The 19,693-nt window shown below is 55.5% G+C and overlaps 7 protein-coding genes across 7 annotated transcripts; 3 read left to right on the top strand and 4 right to left on the bottom strand.

Annotated features, from left to right (window-relative positions):
- Positions 1-35: 35 nt before the first annotated feature.
- Positions 36-942, bottom strand: B0T15DRAFT_302180 (uncharacterized protein). The gene has a single exon (XM_062863824.1). The coding sequence runs from the start codon at positions 672-674 to the stop codon at positions 63-65; it is 612 nt and encodes a 203-aa protein (XP_062718127.1). The 5' UTR covers positions 675-942; the 3' UTR covers positions 36-62.
- A 268-nt stretch (positions 943-1,210) lies between these two features.
- B0T15DRAFT_514392 (anaphase-promoting complex, cyclosome, subunit 4-domain-containing protein) lies at positions 1,211-3,981 on the bottom strand (the record flags this gene model as incomplete). The annotated part of the gene is made up of 7 exons (XM_062868116.1): positions 1,211-1,491; positions 1,545-1,697; positions 1,754-1,808; positions 1,839-2,576; positions 2,635-3,208; positions 3,281-3,620; positions 3,759-3,981. 7 exons carry the CDS (start codon positions 3,979-3,981, stop codon positions 1,211-1,213), a joined length of 2,364 nt encoding a protein of 787 aa, XP_062718126.1.
- Positions 3,982-4,332: 351 nt separating this feature from the next.
- Positions 4,333-6,516, bottom strand: B0T15DRAFT_302189 (uncharacterized protein). The gene is made up of 5 exons (XM_062863825.1): positions 6,420-6,516; positions 5,921-6,364; positions 5,668-5,864; positions 4,807-5,614; positions 4,333-4,749 (listed from the first exon to the last, which is right to left on the bottom strand). Exons 1-5 carry the CDS (start codon positions 6,420-6,422, stop codon positions 4,660-4,662), a joined length of 1,542 nt encoding a protein of 513 aa, XP_062718125.1. The 5' UTR covers positions 6,423-6,516; the 3' UTR covers positions 4,333-4,659.
- Positions 6,517-7,301: 785 nt separating this feature from the next.
- Positions 7,302-9,824, top strand: B0T15DRAFT_496814 (uncharacterized protein; the record flags this gene model as incomplete). Its single annotated transcript, XM_062867212.1, has 2 exons — positions 7,302-9,747; positions 9,802-9,824. The coding sequence occupies 2 exons, from the start codon at positions 7,302-7,304 to the stop codon at positions 9,822-9,824; spliced, it is 2,469 nt and encodes an 822-aa protein (XP_062718124.1).
- A 2,125-nt stretch (positions 9,825-11,949) lies between these two features.
- B0T15DRAFT_302065 (magnesium transporter NIPA-domain-containing protein) lies at positions 11,950-13,902 on the top strand. The gene is made up of 7 exons (XM_062863822.1): positions 11,950-12,169; positions 12,247-12,290; positions 12,359-12,384; positions 12,484-12,574; positions 12,630-12,881; positions 12,936-13,227; positions 13,281-13,902. Exons 1-7 carry the CDS (start codon positions 12,156-12,158, stop codon positions 13,810-13,812), a joined length of 1,251 nt encoding a protein of 416 aa, XP_062718123.1. The 5' UTR covers positions 11,950-12,155; the 3' UTR covers positions 13,813-13,902.
- Positions 13,903-15,086: 1,184 nt separating this feature from the next.
- B0T15DRAFT_302104 (40S ribosomal protein S3) lies at positions 15,087-16,192 on the bottom strand. Its single transcript, XM_062863823.1, has 2 exons — positions 16,058-16,192; positions 15,087-15,910 (listed from the first exon to the last, which is right to left on the bottom strand). Exons 1-2 carry the CDS (start codon positions 16,078-16,080, stop codon positions 15,151-15,153), a joined length of 783 nt encoding a protein of 260 aa, XP_062718122.1. The 5' UTR covers positions 16,081-16,192; the 3' UTR covers positions 15,087-15,150.
- Positions 16,193-16,401: 209 nt separating this feature from the next.
- On the top strand, positions 16,402-19,448 carry B0T15DRAFT_422394 (protein-tyrosine phosphatase-like protein). Its single transcript, XM_062865570.1, has 2 exons — positions 16,402-16,696; positions 16,750-19,448. Exons 1-2 carry the CDS (start codon positions 16,673-16,675, stop codon positions 19,219-19,221), a joined length of 2,496 nt encoding a protein of 831 aa, XP_062718121.1. The 5' UTR covers positions 16,402-16,672; the 3' UTR covers positions 19,222-19,448.
- The last annotated feature ends 245 nt before the right edge of the window (positions 19,449-19,693 follow it).

Raw genomic sequence — 19,693 nt, 5'->3', positions numbered from 1 at the left:
GTAGCTAAGAATGGTAGTAACCTCGACAAGAGTTCCGTGCTCCATTTACCTTAACAATTGGTTCAATTCCCACTCGGCGGCAAGCCACCCGTCTCACCCAAGTCCTCCCCCATCTCCTTCCCCGCCACCACAAGCGGCCGACAGTCCTGTAGCACAAAGATCATCCTGGCCCAGTTCGTCTGGCTCCTGTTCACCCACTGGTGCTGCGTCGCCCGCTGCACCGCCACGTCCCCCCTCTTCAGCGAGTGCCGCTCCCCGCTGTCCAGCACCATGTCGATGTCGCCCTCGAGGACGATCCCGTAGTCCAGACTCTGCGTGCGGTGCATGGCGCACGAGTATCCGGGCGCGAAGTCCACGCATCGCAGGACCGTGCCGCGCGGGTTGACAAGGCCTAATTTGCCCGACGTCATGAGCTGTTCGTGCTCGGCGATGTCGGCGTCGTCGTTCAGGTCCGGCGGGAATGTCGAGGTTGTGAAGGGCACTGAGAAAGCCAGGTTATTGTCGTCGTACGGAGCCCAGGTGAAGGGGCCGTGGGTGTGGACGATGGCTTTGCCCTCGGAGTTGTGGCCCGTCACGATGCGGGTGAGCTGTGGGAGGTTGGAGAGGGGTTGGGCGGATGTTGCGGGGGTTGCCGGGACGGCGGTCTCGGTAGAGGTGGTCGACTTGTTGGCCATTTTGTTTGTGGTTATTGTTTATGGCGATCCTATATATTGTGTTTTGCTCTTGGGTCGTATTCCGGGATTTCCAAGTTGTTCCGCATATGTAGTGGTGCTTATCATCATGGGATGCAGAGAGGAAGAGCGAACAAGAGGCGGCTCCTGCCATGGAGTCCGCTATTTCCGGCAACGGAAGGGACCTGTCTGTGTAACGTACGGCATCACTTCACACTTCAAGCTATTGAAAGTGTGTGTTGTGTGGCGTTGAACTTGAGTTTAGGCCCCTTGTCCATGTCCCTGGCCAGACAGCGGTTCAGGGGCAATACACGCCGCCATACGCGTATAGGTTACTGTGGACAACTTACACAGGACCGATGGCAAGAGTTATTTGATGTATCTCTTCTATTCCATCTACACCGCATATCCGTCGCAGTGGGGGTATTTAAATGTTTCGTATCTCATCAAGGTCAATTTCCCATGCTATCACCGCTCCCAGCTCACCTTACGTTCAAGTATCGAGCCTCTTTCATCTGGTACGGTGTCCGCTAGAGTTGCTAAGACTCTTTGCGCAGGTTTCCGGGGAGCGCATAGGTCCTGTACATGGCCTTATCCCGGCCCAGGAGACAGACTCTGGCAGGAATCTCACCTCTCGCCTTGCTCGCCCGCTGGACTTCCATCTGGGCAGGGGTGAAGCCAGATATCCGGGAGAATGCAAAGTACACCCCGGTCTCTTCACCGAGGGCCATTATTGATGGACATTGCCCCGGCGTGTAGTTCTCATAAGACAAGTGGGACGACTGGTACGCAATGCGTAAGAGAACAGGCGTTGGTTCATCTGGATGCTCGTCAGCCCAACTTCCCCCGCTCCTCTCCGAGTCTAGAACATACCTGATCGGCTGCAGAGGACTAACAAACTGTTGTCGTCAAGAAATTTCATGTCAACAACAGTTACGTCGTCCGGCAGGCTGAGACCGCAAGTCGTGGCCGGGATTGGACGCCCAACACCATTCTCAAGCGGGACGTCGGAGCGGATAATGTAGACTAGACAACGTGTCAGCTGCTAAGGGGGCGATCCGGAGGGGGCGCAGTAGACGCACTCTTAGACTTCTCGTCTTCCGGCACCAACGCGGTGAATACCGCAGCCGAAGCACCCTATACTCGACTAGTTAGCCAGGTACACACGTACCGCAGGCAATGATTAGAGGAACCCGCTTTTCTCTTGGGCCGACTCGTCCAGAGCTCATGCTTCCAGATCTTTCTGCCAATACTAATTTCGGACGCTTGGCCGAAGTGGACGCCTTGCTTCTCTGCCTCGGCAATGCCCTGGAACACAATATTGGCCCTGGAAGTCAGGTAATTCAACAGGAAGGCTACTCGAGGCAGCACCTTCATGTAGGGTCGACCGGCCTCCTGCTCTTGAAATTGCCTGTCGAGGAGGTCCAACAGAGATGAGCCTGGCTCAATCATCTCCTGATCCTTGATGTAGTCCTCTTTGACAGTCTCGTCGAAGTACAGCGCGAGCGGGCTGCTAGTCAGGTAGTGCTGGATATACACCAGGACTTTGGCATAGTCCATCGCAGCCTCTGTTTCCGTAATCTCCTCGCTGACGGATGACGAGGCTTGCTTATCGATCTCGAACCGCAGCCAGGTCGAGAAGGCATTGAAGTGCTCCAGCTCATCCATGACGGTGGTAAGCACCCTGTGCGCAACCAGCATCAAGCACGAGACGATATCCATGAGCTTGTTGATCTGGGCTTCGTCAAACCCGATCCTCTCTTCGGGCTCGTGGAAACGGGCAATGCCGAGGAGGCGGCTGAGAACGACGCCACATCTCTCGAGTGCTGGTATGAAGTTCTCATGCACCAGGCTGCGGAGACTGGTGAGCCCAGAAACCACGGCCTTCTCCCAACGTTTGTGTCCCTAAGAAACACTGTCAGCTCGTAACGTCGCTCGCCATCATTTTGCGGACGACGCTCACTCGCTCAGCTAGACTGTCCACGAGCCACTCCTTTACGGCCGGGAAGACGTGGCCCGTCACTACCGTGTGATACAGTGCCTGGACAACAGTTATGTCTCCGTTCGGCATCTTTTTCAAGTCGTCTTGTACCGCAAGCATGAACTTCCCCGGGAGTTCCCTGGTTGACTTCCACTCGGCGGCCATGTGTGACTGCGTCTGCTTTAGATAGCGGAGAAGGTTCTGGAGCGTCGTCGTTCTAGATGCTAGCAGCGACAGGTTGACAGGCGAGTGGTGCAAAAACGTGAGGTCCATAGGCACCAGATACAACGCCACCCCGTCCCATGCCTGCGGTCGGAGCAGGAGCATGTGAGTCGACGCCTCCGGATGTGAGCTGTGCCCGCACAGCTGGAAGACCCTATCTCCACGAGGCGAGGGCTTCAACGTGCCAATTACGAAGGAGTCATAGATGCTGAGATGGATCCCGCCATCAGCTGTCCCCACGATCATGACATGGACATCGTCCGCGTCCTCTGCCTTGCACGGCCGGAAAACAAACTCCAGCGATGCCGTCGTCGAGAACAGAAACATGTCGTCCCTAGTCCAAGTCAGCCACGCCACGAATCAACGCCTCACCAAAAAATGGATGAATAGCAGCAGCAGCACTAACCCAGACCCGCCCGAAACAGGAAGCGGACTCAGCTTGGGCAGCGCGGTTTCCACCTCCAAGAAGGTCAGCTCATGCGGCAGATCGACGACCACATCGCTCGTGCGGTCCCCGTCGAGCAGGATGCCCTTCTCTTGTTGACGCCGGCTGCTCCGCCCTTCTCTCCTGCGCCATCTCCCTTCGCCCGTGACATTCCTGGCCCAAGCGATGAACTCAATCTTGGAGGCCGCCGCCGTCGCCTGCTGCGCGGCCTCGCACACCCGGATGTGGTGCACCGCCTTGCTGCTCTCCAGACCCATCAGCCTGACGACTCCGTCGCTCCACCCGGCCGCGAGGAACTGCCCTATCCTTTGGCATCAGTACCAGATCGCATGATCTATCCTGCTTCCCATCCGCTCAGACCGAAAGAATAAGGAGAAGTACAAAGCGAGGGGGAAGGGGTTAAAAAAAGGAGAAAGGAAAAATAAAAAAAAGACATTACCATCCTCCTTCCACCGAACCGCCTCCACCTTCTTCCCCCGTTCCACATGCTTTGACACGAGCTGGTCGCCCGCCCGCCAGACATGCAGCGTGGTGTTAGCCTCGCCGACCGTCGCCGTCAGATCGATGGCCGGGTTGCAGGCGATGTGGCCGCCCGTGACCGGGGTTGAGAGGGCGGTGGCGCCAAAGAGTTGGAGTTCTGGGAGCCTGCCGGGGGCTGTCATGTCCCTCTTGGTTGCTGCTGCCATATCTCGAATGGTAGTACTGGGGTAGTGTGGTTCAAATCGGTGGTGTAGTGATGGCCTGGGTGTCTTTTTTTTTTTTTTTTTTTTTTTATCTCCAAAACACAGGCTTCGACGGCTATGATGTATCAGCAGTGACAGTGATGGTTGCAAGGGCGGGTGGATGGCGCTGTCAAAGCCATGTTACAGCCTTGTAGGTGTAGAAATAGTAGGTAACTTTCTTTGCTATCAAACCATCTGATGCTGCAGAGCACTCATGTAAGGTACCTTAGGCGGTCGTTCCTGCATGCTGTAGTCAGGGTCTTGTTTATTAGAGGAGGTGCGTGAAGCGCGAGAACTTTAATTGATTGACTGGGCGACCAGGATATTCGCACTGTGCCTCACAACACTGCACTTGGTGCACTCTTAACTGCAGCGCTTGATTCAGACTGCGGCCCATTGTTGACAAAAGGGACTGAGAGGTTCCAGGGGAGTTCAAGATAAGAGCCAAGACAGCTTGTGTACGCAGTCCCATGAAAATCGCGAGGTCTTGTAGACAGCTACAGCCTACAGCCTTTTCCTGCCGTGTCTCTAAGCACGCCCGCACTCCAAAGACACCTGCCCGCTCAAAACACCGAACATTGATCGTCATCCTGCCAGCCGCTCTCCTCAGAGCGTCTACTACTCAATTACATATGACTCGGCAACTGACTTGATGTCCTTGGAGAAGGTCACCTCCTCGTTCATCTCGATCAACTCCACCGATTGGACCTGTGAGCTCGGTTAGCGGTCGCGCTTGTCCACTTCAGTGGGCCATAATGAACTTACATCGACGTCCACAAACGGCGAGGTTTTCGAAAAGCGCACATGCATCGGGAAGAACTCGTTCTCGTCGTCCGTCTGCGCCTCGAACTCAAAGGCCCCGCTGGGGTTCTCATCATTGACCGTACCTATCGCCCACTCCAGGCTGTCACCCGACACCTCGTAGACAGCGTCGAAGCTGGAAATGGATGGCTCGGCACTTGTGAACGGCACAATCACGCTAACATCCTTGAGCGTGTCGCCACCAGAGAGCTCGTACTCAATGGTCAGCGTGCAGTTGCCCTCGGAGCCCTTGTTGACCCAGACGGTGAACGTAATGGGCAGCGCGCTGGTGTCGTCCACCTTAGGCGTGGCCCGCCAGCGGAGGACGCCCACTGCATTGTTCACCGGGAAACCCCGCGCTTGGTTTGCCAGCTGAATGGTTTTAGAGCTGTTGAAGGCATTTTTGTCTACGTTAGGGTGCGTCCGGAATTGCGCACCATGCGACGGGGTGGCGCTGAGGTTCAGCTTGAGCTTAGTGAGCGAGGGATCTGACACGCGCAGTGTTAGGTCCCCGCTTATGGAGAATGAGTTCAGCGTGCCCTCCCTGGATAGCTTGGCGCTGATGGCCTCGTTGATGGTGACATGGATCGCATCGCGGTCTAGCGACGACGATATCCGGGCCGCAGCGGCCGCTTCCGGCGCAGACGGGGCGGGGACGGGAACAAGTGGCGTATCGTCCACGGGCCCCAACTCTGTCTTCACACGCTCGAACATATCTGTGGTCTTGGACTTCTTGCCCAGTTGCATGCCCTTGCCCTTCGGGGCAGTAAACCTGCTCCGGTTAGCTCGAAGCGCTCGGGGAATGAGGGCATACGCGCTGCGTACTTGGACTTGTTCTTCTCCGCCTCGTAGGTATCGTATGTCTCGGTGATAGCGGGTCGTACTGGCGGGGTGTATGTTGGGTATACTGGCGGCCGGCCACCCATGCCGCCACTGCGACCGCTCCTCCCCGATTCCTTGCGCTGCATCTCCAACTGCTTGGCCTTCCTCTTCCGCTCCTCGGTAGCTTCCAACTCCTTGTTCTGTACAGCTCGGTCAGTGGCTGGACTGTGGTCTGCAGGAACCCGCGCTGACGCACCCGGGCAATGATCTCCTGAATCCGCTCCTCATGACTTTCCATCTCAAGGAATGTCTTGATCTGGCTGATGGTCAGGTTCTCCCGGTAACCGAGCGTCACCAGCTCGTCAAAAGCACTGATGAGCTCGTAGGCATTCCGGAGAATCTCTCGCTCGTCGAGGCTCTTGCAGGTACTGGTGACCACCTGGGCAAATAGGTGCAGCGAGTCGATGTCTTGGAGGATGTTGGACTGCTTGTTGGTGATGAGCACCATGTAGAGCTCGTCTAGCGGTTGGTAGACAAATCGGACATTGTCTTGCTCGACCGTCGTGTGCTGGGTGCCAGAGTTTGCCGCCTTGGGGAACGATGCGAGGAGAGCTTCGATGCGAGACCGCTTGATGTCGTGGAATGCCCGCGCGAGGACGGCCTTCCCACCACGGGTGCAGATGGACGCCGCAAGGACAACCTAATGCTTCTGTCAGAATTGAGACTATGTCTACAAACATGAGGAAGCAGCCTACCATTTTGCCTGCAGCTGGTGAGGATCGTGTTGAGTGTGTTGTGAGAGCCTTGCCTGTGCTTCACCTCCGTACAGCAGCTCCCAATTGTGGATTGTGATACAGTGTGGTTGATCTGGCTTTCCGGCAAGGCTGGGACCAAGGGGCTGACAGCTGGCAGGACATAGATCCACCTGACTGGCAGCCCAACTTGATCCACCACCGTAGCTTGCAAAGTTGCGGCTGCGTTGGTGCTAACCTGATGGAGCTGCTGCAGTTCCACACCATAACTTCAACTTTCATTTCACATCCATGATTTCTGCGTTTCTCGCTTTCATGTCACTGCCAGTAACTGGAAGCTCTCCTCTACTACTGTGTCGTTCTTCTTCGATCAACTACCTACCTTGTGCCGGCTCACGTCTCGCGAGGATTCATGATCTCCATTTGAGACCGCATCTCGTTTGGCTGAAGTTTGGCGATTGATCGACTTTGCGCCGTCGGTTGTTGCCTATCGACCTTTTCGACCTTCCCGTCTTTGAGACCGGAGAATTTTTTGAGTGGTTTAGCCTTCGAGGCATGATCCAAACCATTTTCGACATTCAAATACGAACGCGCATCGCAGTACACGGAAGACTCCTATTTTCGCGAACGACTGCTCTACAGCGCGAAGTCAGACCTGGTGCGACGTCTCGTTTTCGGTCTCTTCGGCACCAGCCTACCCTGTCCATCGCATTGATAGAATCTTCGCCGCGCTACTGAGCGTTTGCCGAGGTGACCCAGCATTCAGCGACTGTAGACGATGCAGAGAAGGCCCGGGTAGTAAAGCAAGTTGTCCGTTATACGCCGACCGCTTTTGCACGGGCTCTCCCCTTACGCTTATCAATCATCGATCACACAATATCGAAAATGGAGCATGGTGGGATATCAGTGGCGCCTGGCCCCGGTGACCAGCTAGAGCAAGACTACCACCTAGAGCTCGATCCCAATGTTGGGATCCAGGCTGATACAGTCGATTTCGGGCTAAAAGAGACATACGACCAAGTCGAGCACGTGCTCATTGGGGACGTCGCCGACGATGCACCGTCTTTGGCGTCCTATCTCAAGCATGGCTCGGCAGACGGTGATGCATACGGCACGATTGTGGGTGACCAGGAAGCCCAAACGGGCGAGTACACCGAAGACCCCAGCGTTGTTGTCGAGGTTGAGGCCGAGTACCAAGATGAGATCGGATACGAGGACGATGATCTCGTGGCGACGGACATTAATGCCGACCTGAGCATAACAGAGACCCGCGACATGGAAGCTGGGTTGTCCGTTGCCGTCCCCGAAGGTCGTATGGATTCTGCCCAATCGGTTGATGGAAGCCACTCTGAACCATCAGTCCACGAGGAGGACGACTCCCGGTCCCAAGACACCGCCAACTTCGAAGATGCTGCTGAGAGAAGTCAACTGCAAGATGAGTCTGGCGGCGTACACGAAGAGGACTCGGCCAATCATGTAGAAAGCGAGAACCTGGACGATAATGATGCCAATGAGGCCGCCCAGGACCAGTACGCTACAGATCACCGGATCATGGACCTAGAACATGCGCTTGACGATCTCACGCGATCTTCCAATGAAGTCCCGGACATTGAAGTTGTTTACAACGAAGAGTGTTACTCTCTGTTTGGGACTCCAGATGATGATCCTGAATCTTACTTCCTTTCCGACATCCGAGAGCTCGATCGTCCGCTGTCACAGTTCCTCTCTGCTATCCGGGCCGTCATCTCCGACGAGATAGCGCCAACGGATGAGTTAGCGGTTCTTTTTGACCCTCTTGGTCTCGAGTTTGGTGAACGGTCGAACGTGCAATTCCTGAATCGCAGCTTCCGTGAGATTCTTGATTGTCATGCCACACTGATGAATATCTCCACGGCGTCTTCGATGCATGGAGATCCTGTCGTCCACCTGATCATACGGCGGGATAGCGAGGAACATTTCCAAGAACTACTCACCAAGGCGGAGCTTGTTAAATGGGGGCACAGCGAGGCAGAGGATTCTGAGATTTCCGAACACCTGGAAGAGGATGCCGAGGCTAATGGCCGAGATGATGGACAAATGCAGGATGAGCCGTTCGGCGATGGACGCTCGGATGAATATCGTGAGGAGGACGAGCATGCCGTCAGTGCAGCAACCTCCGACCATGCTGCTGGCGGACATATCGAGGTCGAGGATGACTCTGAGATTCAAGTAGCGCATTTCCAGGACGACTCGACAGGGGAACAGGAGCAGGACCTCCAGTTCGGAGCAACTGCACCACAGTCTCCGAACATCCCCGCAGAGGAGATTGCCGGTGATGAAGACTTGGGCGGCGATTCCCCTCGTCATGCGAATGCTGGCTACGAAGATGATGAGCAAGCCTGGGACGAGCAGGCAGCAGAGGACGAGGTAGCATCCTCGCTTCACGCTGAGATTGCGCTCGAAGTATCCGGTGAGCAGAGCTATCAATCGACTGAACAACAGGATGGCGACGACTTTGCCGAGCCAGGAGGTTTCGGCGCAATGGATTCGACTTCTGCCCCCGAGAATGGCGGTTATGAACAGGAACAGGCCACAAACGGTAATTATCCCGATTTCCTCTCCACAGCTTCCCTTCTTTCTTTGCAGCGCAAACCGCCGAAGCAGGAGGAACCGTGGGAGATTGATTACTCGGATGACGAACATGAACCAATCTCCCATGCGATCTCAAAGCATTCTTCGCCATCATCGGCGCCGGGGTTTCCAGCGCAGGATGCGGCTTCTGTCAACTCGAGATCCGCGTTGAAGGCCGATGCTAACAGATATGTCCATCAAGACGACGACCTCGTTCTCACGCTCGATGATGAGGCTGGCCTACCCGCAACTCGTAGTGGTGTGGATGAAGCGTATGAGGACTACACGATTACCTACGACGCCCCGGAAAACGTAGCTCTCGATGCAGTAACCAACGAAGAGCCACCTGTCCTCGAGACGGCCCACGAGGCTAGTAGTGACGAACACCAGGACGGAGCCTACGTCGCTGCTGCAGCAGAAACGGAATCTGTCCACACGAGCACAACCGTCAAAGGCGATGAGATCGACTACGAAGAACAGTTCGCCGAAGATGCTTCATTAGCAGCGGGGAATGAAGCCCTTGACCAGTCGGCGGCGGCCTCTGGCATCGACAATGACGAGATTGATTGGGAGAACGATGAGGATGAGTACGAGCAACAGCCGGCGTCCGGAGGCGACTACGTCGATTCGGTGGAGGCGCAAGAGGATGCCCTGACTCCACCGAGCGCTGCGGGAAAACGAAGCAGGACTGACGAGGCAGAGAGTCTTGCCGACGAGACCGGTACGCTGGCTTGGCCTCCTTCCAAACGGATGCGCATGTGCTGACCCGGTGCAGACTACAAGCGTCGTCGTACTTGAACGGCAGACTCGCCACAGCGCCCCTATTCTTTTGCTCTTGATTTGGATTGGGTTGTAGTTCAGCCACGCATTGATTTCAACCCCAACCCCTGGAACCCCCCCATTTGTTTTCATCCCCTTTCCCCCTTCTAGTTCTTCTAGCAGGTAACATCTCGACGAGGCTCGCGCGACATTTCCTCGGAAACTCGACAGGTAGGTTTCGACGATCACGATTTCAGGAGCGGCAACATTACCTAGTCAACCAGAATCAGCAACCCATGGTGCAGCATGTCGGCATCTGGGGTGAAGGCCGGTCGCAGGGCCTATATGCACCGGCGCTTCAATAGCCGCTGAAGATCATGATTTATCAACCTCGACATTGAGCAGAACAGCAGCTCAACAAGCCGCCTAACCACAGCATCTCTACCAACAATTCATATGTAGGATTATCCAGAGGACCCCGGAGTGGGCGATCTCGGAAAGGCTTTGATGCCATGGATGGGTGTTGAGGTTATGTCCATGGGAGTCTTGAGTCTCGGTCCAATCCACGCGTCGTCTCTTTGGAGGGACTGCTCTGTTCTGGAGGACAGCCGAGTCCCAATAACTCCCCACCAGGCGTTCAAACCTGAACGTTCGGGCTTGTACTGATGTACGGTTGGAGCTTGGAGAGCTGCGCTGGAGGGGGGCATTAGCTTGGTTTTCGATTCTCCGTGGCCATCCATGAGTGATGGCATTCTTTTTTGATCATATTTCACCTTATTGGTGTGTTGACAAACCAAGGCGTTCGGGCTCTGGAGGGGACGGGGCAAGGAACGCTGGAGTTCTTTGCTCTTCAAATGTGTATTAGCAGTTACCTACCTTAGTTGGCCCAAAGAGATCGGTGTATTATGAATGGAGGCGAGATTACAGCATAGACGAGCAACGAGATGCTTTGCAAGTTCGACAACACAGTTCCAGGGAACGTCGCACAGAATGTCTTACAAAGACCGGAGTCGAAGGATGCTTTCAAGAGTCTACCTGCTGTGTAAACATCATCATGTCAGAATCCATGACAGCATGCAGGCGGGTTGAAATCTCCGTGCCTCAAGGGGTTGTGGCCATCTCCACTATTCGCAACTTTGTCTCACACTAAAACAGGAATGTCTCTTAGGTGGCTCGTTGGCTATACGGATAATGGATAAGTCACACATATGAGCATCGAAATGCCACAAACAGAGTCCTTAGACAAAATTGCTTTAACCATATACCACAGTACGGAATACTACAGTAGTTGGACTGAAGCGTTTCGTGACCTACCCTGCACAGTACGGATTCGTACAGAACTAGGGTTACCGGTAACGTTACCTAACAGCATGGAGGAGTTACGTGGACTTGTGGCTCGAACGGGAATTGGGCCCACAAAGAAGGGGGCTTGGGGGGCTCATGATCTGGAAATCTCTTCCATGAAAGAGGGTGGATGGAAGTTGCTTACGTGTGCAACTGGGAGTAATCATTTCTTACAGTAACTTGAAGCTATCTAGTAGTGTAGCGTCGTAGCTAGCCGGGTTGTGGGGGAATTGAAACCACCTCTTTATTTGGACCTAGCAAAACCCCGATGTGTGACATCTCGAGATTCAATCTGTGATCTTCGTGGCTGAGCTCGAGTTCCTGGGATGATTGATGGCATGCCAAGCATGTGCAAGAGACTGCCATTTTTGGTCACACCACATGGGCTGGTCGCCAGGGCAGGCGTGGCAGGGCGCGCCAACTAGGGGCCACATCTCTCCGACAGGGGTTGCTTCGTGATTCTTGAAACCGCCGCCCGACCCCAGACTTTCCTCGCACCACTCAGCGCAGACAGGGGTTTTGGCTGGAATGAACTGGAGCCCGCCGAGGCGCAAAGACCTTCTTGCTGGCCACTTCATCGTCGTCGCACGGAACAGAACAGGGATTTCGGTCATTTCTGGACGACGGCAACGTTCTCGAAGTTCAGCGTGACGGCCACAGCAAGCAAGGAGCAACGCTGCCGCGCGCAACACCCTAACGAGGCGCACCTTAGCGCTGGACAAAGACTCGACCGGGTATCTGTCCTTTTCTGCCGGACGCGCAAACAGGCAAACGGACGAAACGAAGCCTACGACATCACCCAACAGCAGCTCCTGTGGCGCCGTTTTCAATACACGGATGTGTCCCTGGCAACGGTTTCGCTGATTCTCGTTGCTCTTCCTCGAGCCTCGCCCGGCGCGAGCCGCTGCCCCTCTCTCGATCACTGCCTCGGAAGTCCGTCGCTTTCGCGCTTGAAAGACACGATTGGCAGTGCTATACTCGCTGCCTCTACACTCGCTTTACTGTTTCAACTTTTCTGTCGAGAAAATGTTGGAAGACAAGTACGGCTTTCCCCTGGCGAACCGGGCCGGTCTTGCAGGGCATCAGAAGTTGCTGACATTCCGAACTTTGCTGGCAGGTATATCGGTCTGGCACTGGCCATGACCTCAAGTTTAGCCATTGGTAGGCCCTTGATTGCACGAACGTTGAAACTCAAATGGTAGTAGGGGCGCTAACCGGGCGCTTGACAGGTACTAGCTTTGTGATAACCAAGAAAGTATGGTGACCTCCACATCGAACACACCGCGCTACGGAGCCCGAGTGCCCTCGGCCACCTATAGGAGGGTCCGGCTAACCATGAAATCATTTAAAACAGGGGTTAATGCAAGCAGAGGAAAGACATGGCTTTGAGGGGGACGGCTTCGTCTATCTGCGGAGTCCTATGTGGTGGGCGGGCATCATCTGCTGTACGGGCAACCCAGTTGTCGACGGGAACCAAGTTTGCTGACGACGGTTTATTAGTGGTGCTGGGAGAGATATTCAACTTCGCAGCATACGCCTTCGCACCAGCCATTCTCGTCACCCCTCTGGGTGCTCTTTCAGTGCTGATAGGAGCCGTGCTTGGCTCTTATTTCCTCAAAGAAGAGCTGGGGACGCTCGGCAAATTGGGAAGCGCAATCTGCTTGATTGGCGCCGTGATTATCGTCTTACACGCGCCGCCTGACGAGGATATTGAGAGGATCGATCAGATGCTCAACTATGCGCTCCAGCCAGGCATGTTCTCTGGCTCTCTCTATCATTTTCTGGCCTTGGCTAACTTCAGTGAAGGGTTCTTATTTTACTCGTTCGCTGTCTGCATCTTTGCTGGCGTTATGATTTACAAGGTCGCCCCGGTCTACGGCAAGAGGAATCCCCTCATCTACCTGAGCATCTGCTCGACCGTTGGCTCAATTTCGGTCATGGCTGTGAAGGCCTTTGGCATCGCGCTGAAGCTAACACTTGGGGGCCACAACCAATTCGTGTACCCCTCGACTTATGTCTTCATGATCATCACAACGGTCTGCATCCTGACCCAGATGAATTACTTCAACAAGGCTCTGAGCCAGTTCCCCACGAACATGTAAGGCTCCCGGGCTTGAGCTGCAGAAGTCTGGCTATGCTAACCCCTGGTAGCGTGAATCCGCTCTACTACGTCACGTTCACCACAGCAACGCTCTGCGCCTCCTTTATTCTCTTCAAGGGATTCAACACGACCGAAGCCGTCAACACACTCTCGCTGATATGTGGTTTCCTGGTCACCTTTACGGGAGTCTACCTGCTCAACCTCAGCCGCACCGACCCTAACGGCACCAAATCGTTAGCTCGGCGCAATGCTGGCGACATCACGGGCACTGACATGGTTTCAAGCATCCAGACACGGATGAGCATGGAGGCCCGAAGGTCGCAGGTGGACCGCATGAGCATCGGCAGCAATCGTGCCGGTGACCGCGAAGGGCTGATACGCGCATACGACGAGGAGGAAGCCGCCGGCTTTGGGTTGAACGACCTTGCCGAGGACACCGACGAAGAAGACGACCCGCGATCGCCCATGATTCCGAGTGGTTTCCCGCGCTCCAACGGCCACCCACCAAACGGGAGCCATCTCAGCGTCAAGAACGCGAACGAGTCAATAGAGCTACAAAATCGGAGGTCCGGCGAGAGGTGATCGCTCCGCTTCATCACTATTTGAATCGTCAGCGTCAGAGCCGGGTTTCGCATCTGTTTATTCCCTCGTCTCACGAAAGCCACCGCACGTTTCCCCGATCAATCGTTTTCAGCCGACAAACCGTTCTTGTAGCCATTATCGGCCCCCGCTGGGACTGTAACGGACTAGCAACAGTTTAGATGCATGCAGACTTCTGGTCGGTACATCACACCACTCTCCTGCCACAAGAACACAAAACCTTGGCTTCCGCAAACCACGGGCAAAGTACGGGGACACCTTCCGTCTACAGCATCCGTCTCGGCTGTGCGACACAAGGGATACGAGCAAGAGTAAAGGCAGGAACCGGGCGCACGGGGGCGGCTTCGGCGTGGCTCTCGCCGTGTATATTTTTCCATTTCCATTTTAGTCTCAGTCTTCTTGGGGTTAATATTAAAGGAGTTCCGGGCCTATGAAACGAAACGGGGCGAAGGGGGTTTCTTATGGACGGAGGGAAGGCATATGGGAAAGGGAAGGAAATAGGAGTGGAAGGGACGTTTCTGATGCCCCAAAAGAAGACTCACGATATTGCGCATAAATACCTGGCAGTGAGGCAAGGGGGCAGCAGAGCAAACAGCACACATTAGGCGTTTAATCTTGGGAATTAAGGTAGTTGGCTTTCTCATTCAAGCCTCGAACTGCGTCCTAGCCGTTGTCCTGTACAGTATTAGCTTTCTTCATCGGCTAAGACTTCCTCTGTAACAAGACCCAGTTGAGTTGCGAGAAATCGGACTGTTCAAGTCGTCAGCGTAACGTTAACAGGAGCCGCATTACGAACGCACTTGTCGGACAAACTGCCCATGGCTCATGCTACCGAGCTGGACCAAGTCCAATGGCCATGAATGCACACAATTGAAATCCAAGGAATGATTGTTCAGAGACTCCATTCATCCCGGCGAGTTTAGGATCGTCCGACGTTGACTGCCATGCCCATGGGGTTTGTCTGCATAAGTTACAAATTCACCCTCCAAAGCACCATTCCGTCCGTTTTCCCGTTTCGCAGACTCAATGCAATATGCTCAAAGTTGACGCCGAGTGACCCATCCATCCGCAACCATACTGTCGAGCGTGTGGCGCGCTCGAAGAAAATCTCCCAGTCAGAGCATGCATTGACATGCATCACCAATCGAGACCGCCACCGGCGTCATCACCGCCAGCGAAGTCGCCACCGGTAAAGTCACCAGCAGCGAAATCGCCACCAGCAAATTTACCACTGGCGAACTCATTATTGGCGGGCACATCCTCGGCTTCAGCGACCTGCTCAACGGGAGAAGAAGCCACAACACCACCGCCGCCGCTCTCCTATTGCTCGGCGGGGGCGGGCTCCTCCTCACCGACCTGCTCCTCCTGACGGGCCGCCTCAGCCGCGGCCTGGGCAGCCGCAGCCTTAGCGCCGTAGTCCTGGCTCATGGGCTGCACAACCGGGGTCTCTTCCTTGGGCTCAATGATGTGCACGGCATCGGGGAGCGTCTTCTGAGGGCCGGCCTTGCCCTCGGGGTCGCTGCCGCGCATGATCTTGACCTTAATACCGAGCACACCCTGGCGGAGGAGGACGTGGCGGGTGGCGCTGTCGATGAAGTCCTTGGCCGGCTGGCCGGAGTGGATCATGAAGCCATCGGTGAACTTCATGCTCTTGGCGCGAGCGGCGCGCAGCTTGCCGGAAACGACGACCTCGCAACCCTTGGCACCGCTCTCCATGATGAAGCGGAGGACACCGTAGCAAGCACGGCGGACGGCGAGACCGTTAAGGAGCTTGTAGCGAAGCGACTCGCACTGGGCGACGGCCGAAAGACCGCGGTTCTGGACCTTGGCGGCATAGAGAGAGACCGAGTTCTCGGGGAACTTGAACCGCTTCTGGATGAGGCTGGTGAGCTCGCGGATGCGGCGACCCTGCTCGCCGAGGACCTCCTGGGTGTGTGTGGCGCGGATGATGATGTCGGTGACGGTCGGGGTGACGCGGACTTCGACGCCGGAGTAGCCCTCCTCGGCCAGCTCACGCTGGAAGAACTCGTTCAACTCGGCGTAGAAAACACCATCGGCGACGAACTTTCTCCGCTTGGAGCTGCAGAAAGTGAGACGGTCAGTCTTGAATCCTCCTCCAAATATACATCCGCAGCAGCTGGCCAGCCAGCGACTTCGAATCCTGGATGCCGCCAACTTTCCCGGAGTCCTGTCCACCACGATTTATGAGGGGTTCTTTACTGCTTACATCTGGGTGCCGGGAACAGCCATGATTGTAATTTGGCGATGAGACTCCTCGAAAGTTCAACCGTTGCGGAGGTAGAGGCAGGGCCTGCTCGTGGTGTTCACCCGACTTTTTCTCAAATTGGGGAAATTCGACTCGCGCACTGCTTTTTGCGAATTCTTGGTGGGCTTCCTGTGCACCGTGCCCGTTCTGGACGCGGGGTGGAGTAGGGTTTGCGAGAGCCAATCAGCGGCTGCCAAATCCGGATGAGGGGTGCATGCTGTTCAAGCCTGGGGTGTGTCAGGAGCGAAATCCAACCTTGGTGGCCTGCGGCTGCCAGCTCGGGCCCGCGCCTCCCGTGGGGCACTGTCGACGTCAAGCGGTGGCAGGCGGAACTGAGAAGGTGTCTTGTGATGCGCCGACCGTCCCCCCAACGACCTACTAATACCACGACAACCAAGAAAGAGCATCCAAGCGTCCTATTAGCATGCGCTGACGATGCCTTGCCATAATACTCTCTTTCTCAATGTCGCTGTTCCATGAAAGAATAGGATAGTCACCTGCGCACCACCCGAAGTCTTCCCTGTTTCCTGAGCCGTCCTTGCGAACATACAGGAGCGCTGTTCCAACCACCCTGTCATGTCCGCGCCGCAGAGCAAGCACGTATGTTGTTTTGCGCTGCAGATTCGGGGGGACTGTGCTAAGATCCAAATCAGGTGTACACCAACGTGCAGGCCTTGCGAGGCGGGAAACCCGAGCTTGGTGATGTCGCGCTGAGCGACTACCACCTCGTCTTCCGGTTCCCCCCTGAATCGAAGACGTCTACCGAAGCACAGCTTAAGAAGCACGTAAAGCAGGTCTGGTTCGCGTTCCACGTTATCTCTCAATGCACTCTGCGACCGACACCGCCTTCAAGTGGCGTGCCCTCGTCAATACGCATCCGTTTTAGGGACTTCACCTACGTCTGCTTCAACTTTACCGATGACAAGCAAGCGCGGGATGCGTTCGAGTTCATCCGAGCAAGGACGTGCAGGCTGGGAAGCATAGAAGACCTCCTAGCTTTCAACTACAACCCCCCTGCGGGCTCCCCAGAGAACAAGATCGACGGCTGGAGCCTGTACGATGTGAGAGCGGAGTTCAAGCGGCAGGGCATCAGCGAGAAGTCTGCGGACTTGGGCTGGAGGATATCTACTATCAACAAAGACTACACATTCTCCCCGACCTATCCGGCTCTGTTAGTGGTGCCGTCCAAAATATCGGACAGCACACTTAAATACGCAGCAAACTTCCGGTCCCGTGCCCGAATACCAACTCTTACGTACCTTCACCCAATCAACAACTGCACGATAACTCGCAGCTCACAACCGTTCGTGGGCCTCCGCTTTAAGCGCAGCATTCAAGATGAGCGCCTCGTTGGAGCCTGCTTCTCTGCCTCTGTCGAGTGTCTGGACACCGCTTCTCCTCCGCCGGGCCCGGACAGGAGTCCCTCTTCCAGCACGGTGGATTTGAGCGCTGATAATGCCGATGCGGACTTGTCGCTATCAGAGCTGGAGCGGATGCGGCAGGAGGATGAGCTGATTGTGGGCGCTAATGCGCAGTACGACGAGAAGACCGGAAAGCGACTAATTTACGGTGCACAGCAGCGCAACTTGATCGTCGACGCTCGGCCCCTGCTCAATTCTCTTGCCATGCAGGCAGCAGGAAAAGGGTCGGAGAACATGGACTATTACAGATTTGCCAAAAAGGTCTTCCTGAATATAGACAATATTCATGTCATGCGGGACTCGCTAGAGAAAGTCGTCAGCGCGATCAAGGATTCGGATGTCTCGCCGTTTCCACCCAATCGTGAACTCCTCGAGAAGAGCAAATGGATAAAGCACATCAGCAGCATCCTGAGTGGCTCGGCTATCATCGCGCGTCAGGTTGGCATCCAGCACTCTCATGTGCTTATACACTGCTCAGACGGCTGGGATCGGACCAGCCAGCTCAGCGCCCTGGCTCAGCTGATGCTGGATCCCTACTACCGCACGATTGACGGTTTCATTGTGCTAGTTGAGAAGGACTGGCTTTCGTTTGGGCACATGTTTCAGTTGCGGTCGGGTCACTTGAATCATGAAAGCTGGTTTACGGTGGATAGTGACCCGCTAGCCGGCTCCACGGTCCGGCCCGGCGAAAGTGAGGGTCGGGGGGATGCAGTCGAGAATGTTTTAGCGACAGCGAGGCGGTTCTGGAATAGAAACGTGGGCGGCGAGAAGGACATGCCGACATCAGATACCGAGGATCCCGTGCCAGTTGACGAAGCGAAACAGACGAACGCACCTGTCACCGAGGACCAGGCGACAAGGCTCAGGGAAGTGTCACCCGTCTTTCACCAGTTCCTCGACGCTACATACCAGCTTCTCCGACAACACCCCACACGCTTCGAGTTCAACGAGCGCTTCCTCCGGCGCCTGCTTTACCACGTTCACTCCTGCCAGTACGGCACGTTTTTATTCAACAACGAGAGAGAGCGCCACCAGGCGAAGCTGCGCGAGCGCACGCGCAGTGTCTGGGCCTACTTTTTGAGCCGTCGCCAGGAGTTCACAAATGACCAATATGACCCGGTTATCGACGACCACCACAAGGGGCGGGAGCGTCTGATCTTCCCGCGTCTCAGCGAAGTGCGATGGTGGCACCAGGTCTTCGGACGCACCGATGATGAGATGAACGGTGCCATCAATGCCTCCATCGCCACAGCGGAGCGTGTTGCAGCCTACCAGGCCGCGTCAGGGTTGGCCGAGCCACCTGACAGTGCCAACGCGGAAAGCCAGTCAGGAGCTAGTCCCGAACCACCTGGTTTGGCGGCGAGCAAGTCGGTTCTCGTCGGCGTCGAGAGTGCTCACGAGGCTCTTACGCCAGAGGCTAGGACATCCGCGTCGATGAACCGTAGCGCGAGTACAGGCAACATATCCGGTGCTCTTGGGACATTACAGGACAGGATATCTGGGCTGGGCATCGGCACGGTCATGTTTGGCGGCGGTGGCGGAGAGAGCGCAAATTCGGGTAGGAATCGGCCGGGTGCTCACAACACGGGATCGAATGACTCTCCTAGCTTCGCTGAGGCCACCCTCGACGACGCCGGTGTAACTAGGGACAAGCTGGCACCGAAAGATGACGACTCCGGGCAGGAGATGAGGACCCTGCATTAGACTAGATGGGGAGGCAGGAAAAAGGAATCAGGGATATGAAATGTCCAGTAACCAGCGCTGTCTGTGGGAATAGCTGGATGGACTAGAGCGTCCAACGATCACTTTGGGGCATACCTAGCGAATAATGATTTTCAGTGAAGCGTATGCGCTAGCCCCCATGGATTTGCAGTCGAAGTATGTACTATATGAGTGAGAAGCAACCTGTTCCTCAGCGTTCTCGAGCAATCATCGAGTCGCGTCCCAGTCAGCCAATGCGCCTCCCCTGATTCACCCCACCTCTGGTTGAGCTGGGCTTGTGTAGATCAATGAAGATTCAACTAAAGCGCACAGACCACCGCAACTGTACTGAACCAAACAGGCGTGCCTTGACCCCGTTCTGAGTGGAGGGAGCTTGCACAACCTCCCCCTCGCATTCGCAACCTGCAACCTGGAATCCTATCAAACTCCCTAAAAGCTGGCAACAGCCGTCTGT

Source organism: Chaetomium strumarium, assembly GCF_033439665.1.
Source record: "Chaetomium strumarium strain CBS 333.67 chromosome Unknown B0T15scaffold_7, whole genome shotgun sequence".
NCBI classification, from domain to species: Eukaryota; Fungi; Ascomycota; class Sordariomycetes; order Sordariales; family Chaetomiaceae; genus Chaetomium; species Chaetomium strumarium.
Note: the sequence above shows the minus strand (reverse complement) of the source record. Positions and strands in the feature narration are given on the sequence as shown.

Coding starts and splice junctions, on each gene's coding strand:
- B0T15DRAFT_302104 (XM_062863823.1), bottom strand. CDS start 16,080: ATGGCTGTTCCCGGCACCCAGAT. Junction 15,911..16,057: donor GCTGTTCCCGGCACCCAGAT/GTAAGCAGTAAA, acceptor CACTTTCTGCAG/CTCCAAGCGGAGAAAGTTCG.
- B0T15DRAFT_302065 (XM_062863822.1), top strand. Junction 12,575..12,629: donor GTGGGCGGGCATCATCTGCT/GTACGGGCAACC, acceptor ACGGTTTATTAG/TGGTGCTGGGAGAGATATTC. Junction 12,882..12,935: donor CAACTATGCGCTCCAGCCAG/GCATGTTCTCTG, acceptor ACTTCAGTGAAG/GGTTCTTATTTTACTCGTTC.
- B0T15DRAFT_302180 (XM_062863824.1), bottom strand. CDS start 674: ATGGCCAACAAGTCGACCACCTCTACCGAGACCGCCGTCCCGGCAACC.
- B0T15DRAFT_302189 (XM_062863825.1), bottom strand. Junction 5,865..5,920: donor TTCAGGAGATCATTGCCCGG/GTGCGTCAGCGC, acceptor CGAGCTGTACAG/AACAAGGAGTTGGAAGCTAC. Junction 5,615..5,667: donor GCGGAGAAGAACAAGTCCAA/GTACGCAGCGCG, acceptor TAACCGGAGCAG/GTTTACTGCCCCGAAGGGCA.
- B0T15DRAFT_422394 (XM_062865570.1), top strand. CDS start 16,673: ATGTCCGCGCCGCAGAGCAAGCAC. Junction 16,697..16,749: donor CCGCGCCGCAGAGCAAGCAC/GTATGTTGTTTT, acceptor GATCCAAATCAG/GTGTACACCAACGTGCAGGC.